This window comes from Gasterosteus aculeatus, chromosome 20 (genome assembly GCF_964276395.1).
Source record: "Gasterosteus aculeatus chromosome 20, fGasAcu3.hap1.1, whole genome shotgun sequence".
Lineage (NCBI taxonomy): Eukaryota > Metazoa > Chordata > Actinopteri > Perciformes > Gasterosteidae > Gasterosteus > Gasterosteus aculeatus.
The window spans coordinates 11,333,055-11,342,830 of record NC_135707.1 but is presented as its reverse complement, the minus strand read 5'-3'; the positions used below and the strand labels follow the sequence as shown (position 1 = coordinate 11,342,830).

The following is a 9,776-nucleotide window of genomic DNA, read 5'->3' as shown; positions in this document are numbered from 1 at the left end:
TGTTTTCAATAAGTAAGAATTACTTATTGCAACCAAGAGACTCCTTGAGAACACAGAGATGAGCACATGTTGGCAGTTTATTTATTAAGTCATGCGGAATTACATCAGCAAACAAATACACATCACAGTACGCAGATGCAATATGAGGCCTTTTTTATCTTTCAAAGGGAGTAAGTCTCTTGGTAGAATGTGCCAAGTAGTTGCACTTGATAACGGACAAGGAATACGAGCAGTGGTACGCAGATCTTGAAAGGAATAAGGCAGACGGTGAGTGTGCCACGCAGTAATGATGGGGGGAGAACCTGCCTGTGCTAGATGGGAATGCGTTATATGCTTTAGCCTTAAGTGTATAATCACAGGGTTTGGTTAAAGAAACCCTTTATTTAAATGTTTCCCTGTCTGCTGCTGATAAACACCTTTGCTCATACATGAGCAACAGAGCCTAGCCCCTTTCAGAACGTCTCCACTCTGAGGCCTTGACTCAGCAACGATATGCAGTTTGGAAATGTCAGTGTGATCGCCTGAATGTTTCAGACCTAAACCAAAGAGATAGTTGAACAATAAAACTGTCAGACAAACTTGTGCTTTAGATAATCTACTGTCATTATAACAGTAGATTTAACAGTGAAATTGTGCACATGCTCCTGTCAGGATCCGGGTCTCTCTCTCTCTTCCCCTCTGCCATATACATTCACTGACACACTCATTTGCCCATTAGTCTCACCTCTGCACACACACCCACTTCTCACATAGCCTTCCCATCCACCTGCCGCTCATTTCAATCAGTGCCCGCGCCGTTTGCTGTTACACCTGTTTCTCGTCATGTCTAATCACCCTGTCTATATCTTGCATGTGTTCCCTTTGTGTCTTGTCGGATTATTCTTGTGAGTCAACCCTTCCCCTGTCCAGCAGCATCAAGACCTTCTCTGTTTGCGCACAGCCAAGTCCTGCTCGTCCGGTCTCCAGCGTCGTGCCGCAGGGGCCGCATCCTGCGGGCTCCTGTCGAGCTTCGTTCTCCAAGGAGGAGATTCCCCTGTCCCGAGGATTATCTTTCGTTTTGCCTTTTGCCTAGCTGGTCTCCTAGAGAATACATTTTTGTTCTATGTTTTGCCATCGAGCTCGGCTCGCTGTTTCTGTTGAACATTAAAACCCTTATTTTGTGACCTCCCTCTGCGCGTGGATCTTTGCCGCCCGTTACCGTGACCGAACGTGACCGCTCCAAACCTACAAAACTGTAATGAATACTTTTAGTGTTAAAGAATTTATCTTTACTGAAAACATTCAGGAATGCAAGAAAAATCACCCTGTCTCAATTTTCAGAATATAGCGTACTTAAGTCCTCTGTGTGTGTATCATTTTTTGTGAAGGTTAAGCAAGATTTTGTAGGTAGTTAGTGGTTCACACGGTTCAAAAAAGCGAATTTGCGATGTCACACCTTTGCTGTGACACACAGCATCCTTAAGCAATTGAATTGCACCCACATACTTACCCAACATCCTAAAGTATGAACTTCCCTTTTGTGGTTGACTGGAAGGTAGCAGTTCATGGCTCTTATTTAGAATATATTTATGATTAACAAAGAAAAAAAGAAGTTATGACCATAGTTTGAAGTTTAATAGCAAATGTAGTGATTCCAACGAGCTTCAACCTACTAAGAACTGTGGGTTTCAAATTAGAATGAAAACCACTATAACTCAAAGCTTACTGACAAAATGGCATTCCAAATGTCAGTGTTTGCAATTCATATTGTTTGTTAATTTAAGCTGTTCTCCCCAGTTTGTCTCTTAGGTTTTTCCTAAATACTGTAAAATAAAGCCAGTGTCCTCGGGAAATGTAACACATGTTTGGTATTTGAGGTGTACCTCTGGTGATAAGAGAGTGATAAGATGACTAAAATACCTACAAAGAACAGGCTGAGAGCACATTAATCTTCAAACCATCCGGGCAGACAGTAGGCATGAAGCTCTTTCTTCTTCTGACTTTCTTTGGAGGGGCAGGTATTGTATAGAATTGATATGTACTGTAAAAAGTCACACATGTTCATATGACAGATGTTACTGCACAAACTACCTCTTTTTTGCCAATTCTTTACTCTGACTTCTTTTTTTACAGCTTCGGCTGCACTGAAGGAAGATGGCAAGATTGTCGGAGGGTATGAGTGTCTGAGGAATTCTGTACCCCACCAAGTTTCTCTCTTCACTGGGTACAACTTCTGTGGCGGGACTCTTGTGTCCAATGAGTGGGTGCTCTCTGCTGCACACTGTAAAACAAAGTAAGAAAGATGATACGCTAAAGACTATCCATAGCGTGTGAAGCTAAACCTCAGCAACTGGTTAACACTGATGGATCTTCCCTTAAACATCAAGAGTGCAAAGTCACCTTAAAGAGAGATTTATGTCTTCCAGGTCAGATGTGGAACTTCGTCTGGGAGAGCACGACATTTGGGAACCCGAAGGGACCGAACAGCACATCATGTCTGCCAAGTTTATTCGCCACCCTGACTACAACTCCCGCACCCAGGACAGCGACATCATGCTGATCAAACTGAGTCGACCTGCCACTCTGAACAGCTATGTGCGCCCTGCTACGCTCCCTTCAAAGTGTGCCAGCGACGGGACAGTGTGCCAGATCTCTGGATGGGGGAGTCTTCGTCCCAGCGATGAGGGCTGTGAGTTACAGAGAAACTATGTGGAATGCCACAAAAATGCTATTTCATGCCTTATTGTTCACTGAGACACCCCTTTACTCGCTTTTTCCAGCGAGGTACCCTCACAAGTTGCAGTGCCTGGATGCCCCTCTCCTGAGCGATGACACATGCTTCGATTCATATCCTTTCCAAATCACTGAGAACATGATCTGTGCTGGTTATCTGGAGGGAGGAAAGGACTCCTGCCAGGTATTATACAGATCATGGCTGCTGTTTATTTAAAGTGTGATCAGTTAAGATAATCACCCGTTTTCTTAAATCCTCAGGGTGACTCAGGGGGTCCCATGATTTGCAACGGGGAACTACAGGGAGTTGTGTCTTGGGGGCATGGCTGCGCTCTGAGAAAAAAGCCTGGGGTTTACACAAAAGTTTGCAATTACATCTCCTGGATCAAGAGTACCATGGCGTCCGGCTGAGCAGCAAAGAAGCCAAAGAATTCACATGTGACCTGATAGTAAAGTCAACAATGTGACGTGCTGTGTGTACAGTGTGGTTTTTACAGGTGTTTGTGACCAGTCTTTGGCCTGAAACACACACACTTGACATTGAGGTAAATCGATTCAATTCTTCTGCAGGTGTCTAAAACAAGTGTGTCTGAAATGCCACTAGTCCTCAACACCATAATGAATGGCTTTGTTAAGCGGGAATGTAAAATGGCATCTATATAAGAAGCCAAGATTGTAAATAGTTGCCTCCCATGCTGTCACACTATTTGACGGGTATCAACTCTGACTCAAAATGACTTCAAAATGAATGGACACACACAATTCTTGCTCATGGATGCCTCGGTAGAACACATAGCATTTGAAGAACAAACCTTACATTTACAGTCAACCAACAATAAATCACAAAAAGGGAAAAAACTGCTGCTACATTGCCGTCTGTGGGTTGAAACTGGGAAGCATGGTGCACACTCTGGCCATGCTCCATGATCACGGGTTGGACCACTCTCTGCTACAAATGTGCTTCTTTGACAGTTCGCTGTGCAGTAACTTTTCAAAAACCTGAAACCTGATCAGTAAACTCGTTTAAGGGCACAAGTTTGCGATCAACAACAGGTGCACATATGAGAACACTCAATCCCAAAATGGCTTGCATGGCATGCAGTGATTTAAGTGAATTTTGGTTGCTTGGGTGTGGCACAGAGCAGTGTGTGAGTCAACGGGCCTTTTCTTTACCACTGAAAAAGAGGCCTAATAAGGACTCATTTTTGTATAAAATATAGCTCTTATTGCCATGAAGCATGCTAGATGATGCATTATTATATTTGCAAATACATGGCTTTGTGGAGGATGTTTATTCTGGCAACAAAGATCTCCATGTTTTGAATCCTACATAATTCCACAAACAATGTTTACGAGCTACTTAGAAGTTTTGGCCGCTCTGAAGACTTTTCCTTCTGCAGTGTCCTTGCCAGAACATATTCTTGATGTGGTGACACACTGATGCAGTAAAAATTGAGCTATGAAAAGGAAGAAAGTGACAGAAATAATCTAAAAATAATGGTATGTAAAAATGCATTTTTAAGAGCATACTTTAAACTATTCAATAGAAAAAGATGACACAATATTGGAGAAGATGAATAAAAAGTGAGAAAACAGTGTCACAGAACAATAGAGGGTTGGGAAGTAGGTACATAAAAACACACAAATCTTAGGGGAAAAGCCCACATGACATGTGCAGAAAGCTGAGACCGCTTAGTCCGTAAACACATCGACTTTCTCTGCCCCCACACATGACATCAGCAGCCAGGTGGCTCCTATTTGGGTCTAACATGGAGCGTGTTGACGGCGCAGCTCTTGCGGCTCAGGGTGTGGACCGTCATGAGCGGTCAATGCATTTCCCTCACGGTTAAATCGGGTCAGTGGTAGCAACTAAGTGTCCAGAAGGGGCCGCAATAGGACTCTGAAGTCACAGACAAGTAGAGAAGAGAATACTTTTTACTCATTGATAGTTTTGCTGCTGTCCCGCTGGTTTCTTGACTTGTGTCAGTGTCAGATAGAGGCCAGGAGTGGGCAGCATCCCACTAGTGTACAGCCTCGCACCTTCTGAGGTTTCTTATCTTTTCTCCCTCAAGGTTAATGTGAATGAATACCTGACATTCTGTTGAATGGCCACACAGTTTCTGGCAAAACTGAATAACTTTGAGACTTTCGACTTCAACATCACTGGTGAAAGTATTTAGAACTTTTACTAGTGCAGATGTATACTGCTGTGTAAATTATCTTTTTAATCATTATAAACACTGTTGGGTAGGATAACCTTTAACAACAAATCACTAATTTGATTATTATATTTTGTACCAATGTTCTAAATATGTGGAATAAATAGTTATAAAAGAAGAAAAATACAATAACTCCCTCAAGAATGTAATGAAGTAAAAATTAGCATAATAGTGAATTATAAGATATGAGTTCAACCATGGTTAAAAATGTACAACACATATACACATATTCTGGGCTATAAACAAATCAAATAAAGCATAGTGATGATATTAAAATAGTTCTAGGTTAATGTTAGATGTTAAAGTGGGGTCGTCGTAAAAAAGTGAACTGATCGGGTCAACACGAGCCCAAAGGTCCTCAAGAGACTCCAAACAGAGACTTGTGGATGGGTAGTCCCAGATTGAACATCACTATGGTGAAAGAAAAAACAAAGCAGCCGAATACGCACCGTGCGCTCAGCCAGCGGGACCACCGCCTTGCTCCTGACGCACGGCTGAGTCAGCGGGAGCGCGCGTAATTGATAATTCCCAATACACGGGAATCACCACCACCATAAAAAGCGCGTACACGGCTCCATCCCTCGGTTCAACCTTGAAGTTTATAAAGCCAACCAACTTCAGGCAAGTTGCTACACAAGAGAAAACATCGAGTGGATGTCTGGCAAAAGTAACACCAGGGCACCTTGACATCAGGTAGGACTGAAGATAAATTTCTTCTTCATGTGTAGCCCCGTTTTTTTATTTGCTGCTTTGCGGAGGAATTATCCATACGCATAAAAGCGAATATAGAGTAGTAATATTTTAATTACTAGAGTTAGGCTGTCATTTTAATTGAACTCTATTTATTCGTTCAGTTTTATATATTTTTATATTTAGTGCAGATTTAATCAATCTTCTCTTATGCAGCAACCTTTTTTGCTCAGCTGATAGAATGAGGTTTCCTCATGTGGGTTGATGAAGTAGCTTGTAATCTGAAATAATTGAAAATAAATACAAGTATTTTAGAAGATCATGTTATATTATTGTGGTTCGAAGAGCACTATGAGTATGATATAATGAGATTCATTACAATAACCTTATATGAAAATACAATTAATAAACAGTTTTTATTACCAATAACTAATATTACCAAACTATTAATCTCTTTAACCCACTGTTATTACAGTTATTACATTACCTTGTCAGCGAGTTTTAAAACCAAAATAAGAGTTTTAGAAACAAAAGCCTTCAGCTTAAAGTTCTTTTTTTCAACATATATAGCTTGTTAACATGTCTGAGAACAGTCCTCAGAAACAACTAACTTGCATAACAGCCTTTATCCACCAAACCATAGAGAGTGTCTGCATACATTTGTAGAATGACAAAGACCAGTAACCTTTGCTCACATACAACTAACGACCATATATGTGGTGTTTTTTTGCTCTTATAGGTAAAGAAGCACAATGGATCTGAAACCGTTACTGAAGAAGCTTGGGTCAATACTTCGTGCCATTTTCACATTCACCTTTGCTCTGGTTGTCATGGGCGTGATGGTGTGGGCCTATGTTGACGGTTTCCAGCTAGTGACCTCCTCGTATGGAATCATATCGTTTGGCTTTTATGGACTACTTCTCTCGCTCCATGTTCTAGTGCAGAGCTTCTTCGCCTTCGTTGAGCACCGTCGAATGAGGGCTCTCAGCAAACCGTGCAGCTTGACAAAAACCATCGGCTTCACTATATCAGCTTACCAGGAGGACCCTGCCTATCTCAGAGAGTGCCTTAACTCCATCAGGGCCCTCAAGTATCCTCCTGAACTGCTCCGCATCATCATGGTGATTGACGGGAACACGGAGGATGACCGTTATATGATGGACATGTTCATGGAGGTGTTTGCGGACCAGGACCCTGGCTGTTTTGTGTGGAGGAACAACTACCATACATGGGATCCCACCCAGGCCCAGCAGGATGTGGAAATGGGCCCAGAAGGGGATGCTGATCGTACCATGGGTGAAGATCCACAGCGAAAAGAGGTAGAGCGGCTGATCCAGAGCAAGAGTTGCGTGTGCATCATGCAGAAGTGGGGCGGCAAGCGGGATGTGATGTACACTGCGTTTAAAGCACTTGGTTCATCAGTTGACTACATACAGGTATCTATTTTTCTATTTGAATTCATACACCTCATTGAGTTGAGAAACCTTTATAGAAAAGCATTTTTTAAGAGCACGGCTTTCTTTCTCCCTCCGCAGGTGTGTGACTCAGACACCAAGTTGGACACTCTGGCCACCGTGGAGCTGTGTAAAGTGTTGGAAAGTAACAACAAGTATGGTGCTGTAGGGGGAGATGTGATGATCCTCAACCTTAAAGACTCCTACATCAGCTTTATGAGCAGTCTGAGGTACTGGATGGCTTTCAACATCGAAAGGTCTTGCCAGTCCTTCTTCAACTGTGTGTCCTGCATAAGCGGTCCTTTGGGTGAGGAAAATACATCCTTTCCCCTGTGATGTTGGTCAAAGTAATCATTGCACATGTCAAGCAATGGTAGTCAGAGCTTTAATGCACTGTTGCAAATCAGTGTAACTAATTGCTGAACTTTTTCCATTAAGGTCTGTACAGGAACGATCTCCTCCAGCAGTTTTTGGAGCCCTGGTACAATCAAAAGTTTTTGGGAAGTCACTGCACATTTGGCGACGACAGACATCTTACCAACCGAATGCTGAGCATGGGCTTTGCGACAAAGTAAGACGCCTTCATCCGACGCAACTATCTTAGTGGTGCAGTCTTTGCCGTAATGATAAAGGTTTCATAGATTGTATTTTTGTGATTTCTTTTAGATACACTGCCCGCTCCAAATGCTACACAGAGACTCCAGCTCAGTTTCTGCGCTGGCTCAACCAGCAGACTCGCTGGACAAAATCATATTTCCGCGAGTGGCTCTACAATGCAATGTGGTGGCACAAGCACCACCTGTGGATGACCTACGAGTCCATCGTCTCAGGCGTCTTCCCGTTCTTTGTCACCGCCACCATCATCCAGCTGTTTTGGACGGGCACGCTGTGGGACATCCTCTGGATCCTGTGCTGCATTCAGCTGATCGGGCTGGTGAAGGCAGCCTACGCCTGCATCCTCCGCAGAGACTTTGTGATGGTGTTCATGTCCCTCTACTCGGCTCTGTACATGACCAGCCTGCTGCCTGCCAAGTACTTTGCCATTATCACCATGAACAAAAGCAGCTGGGGGACTTCAGGCAGACGTAAGATTGTTGGAAACTACATGCCTCTTCTCCCTCTGTCCGTGTGGGTCGCCCTTTTACTAAGTGGGTTTGCTTACACGATTTACCAGGAGATTCAACAAGACTGGCTCACTCCAGCCAAGACACTAGAGACGCAGTTCATCATCTACGGCTGCGTGGCATACACCTGCTACTGGCTGCTCATGATTTTTCTGTACTGGGTGTGGTTCAGGAAGTCGTGTCGGAAACGCGTCCAAAGTTACGCGTTGAATGTGTAAATCCAAAGTGACCTGTGAGAAATGGAAAATAATTTATTGAAACTCAACCACTGACTTCATTTTATTTAGTGGGTTTGATTTATTTATTTTGTAGAATATTTCATTAATTAATGAACAGGTATGCTGCTGCTAAACCAACAAACCTAAAAAAAGGGAAAAAAAGGGAATGAACATTATTTATATTGATTACAAAAATCCCACAAATATATTTAAGGGTAAGCGGAGGTGTTGCACATTTAAAGTAAACTGTACTGAGGGCTTTTGAGCCCATGCACTTCTCAGGATTCTCTTTGTCAGATTATGGTGAACAAGATGACCTTCCATGAGATATTTGTTCATGATATCTAAAGTTGGAAAAACTGCAATTCAGATTAAAGAGATATTTAAAAGGGTGGACAATGGCTCTTGGTTTATATATTTAAAAAATATTCAGATAATTTGTCCATGTAGGTGAATATAGATCAATTTATACAATGAACTCCACTTTCTTGACTGTGTCGGTTTGTAACCGTAGATTATGTGTTGTTTTTGCACTGGATCCTGGGGGACACCTTCATTATTTATTTATTTACTTGAAAATACCAGAAATGGCAGTCAAAGTTTTTGCCCAGTAGAAAAAATGCATAAGCAGAGAAAGTAAAACTCGATGGGAAAACCGGGCAATGATATAATGGCCGTGGATAAAAATATGGAGTCACTTATTGAAAACTGAAACTTTCATGTAGTTGCTGCAAACGTACAGATGGATGCGGGTACGTTTTTTAGCTTCATATTACAGAGGGAAATGGTGGGAAAGTGTATTGCTTACTATTTTATATGTCTATATTTTAAACTTAAACAGATGTAAACATTAAACTTGTTGTACTGTCTGGTATTTGTGTTTAAAAATGTTTTTGGGAACGTGTATGGAAAAAATATAAAATATTTTTCTAAATACTGTCCTGTTTTCTTTGGATCAAGATCACATTATATAAATTATTAAAATGTATATAATGTGTTATACATTAATAAAAAAAACACCCAACTTGGTAAATCAGTCAATCATGATGAAGATAGTAAGGTTCTCTCCGGGTTCTCCGGCTTCCTCCCACAGTCCACAGACATGCTCTGGGGATCAGGTTGATTGGTAACTCTAAATTGCCCTGTAGGTGTGTGAGTGTGAACGGTTGTACATCTCTGTGTTAGTCCTGCGATTGGCTGGCGACCAATCCAGGGTGTACACTGTCCATTGCAGATGGATGGATGGATTTAGGGTCCAGCTTGCATTTTTGGGAGGAGTAAATGTTTTTCACCTGAAAACACGGGAGTGAAACTGTCGTCAAAAGGAGGACCAGTCGTCAATACTATTGACGCAAAACT

General features: G+C 42.1%; 2 protein-coding genes across 3 annotated transcripts; both read left to right on the top strand.

The window, feature by feature from the left end:
* Positions 1–210: 210 nt before the first annotated feature.
* LOC120811142 (trypsin-3-like) lies at positions 211–3,179 on the top strand. 2 transcript variants are annotated; one of them, XM_078095239.1, is made up of 5 exons: positions 211–267; positions 2,113–2,272; positions 2,406–2,668; positions 2,760–2,896; positions 2,974–3,179. In XM_078095239.1, exons 3-5 carry the CDS (start codon positions 2,473–2,475, stop codon positions 3,121–3,123), a joined length of 483 nt encoding a protein of 160 aa, XP_077951365.1. In that variant the 5' UTR covers positions 211–267; positions 2,113–2,272; positions 2,406–2,472; the 3' UTR covers positions 3,124–3,179. The 2 variants fall into 2 exon arrangements, with proteins under 2 accessions (XP_077951365.1, XP_040022266.2); XM_040166332.2 differs by lacking the exon at positions 211–267 and adding an exon at positions 1,899–1,997.
* Positions 3,180–5,490: 2,311 nt separating this feature from the next.
* Positions 5,491–8,564, top strand: has1 (hyaluronan synthase 1). Its single transcript, XM_040166342.2, has 5 exons — positions 5,491–5,624; positions 6,361–7,057; positions 7,157–7,382; positions 7,514–7,646; positions 7,742–8,564. Exons 2-5 carry the CDS (start codon positions 6,374–6,376, stop codon positions 8,415–8,417), a joined length of 1,719 nt encoding a protein of 572 aa, XP_040022276.2. The 5' UTR covers positions 5,491–5,624; positions 6,361–6,373; the 3' UTR covers positions 8,418–8,564.
* Positions 8,565–9,776: the final 1,212 nt, after the last annotated feature.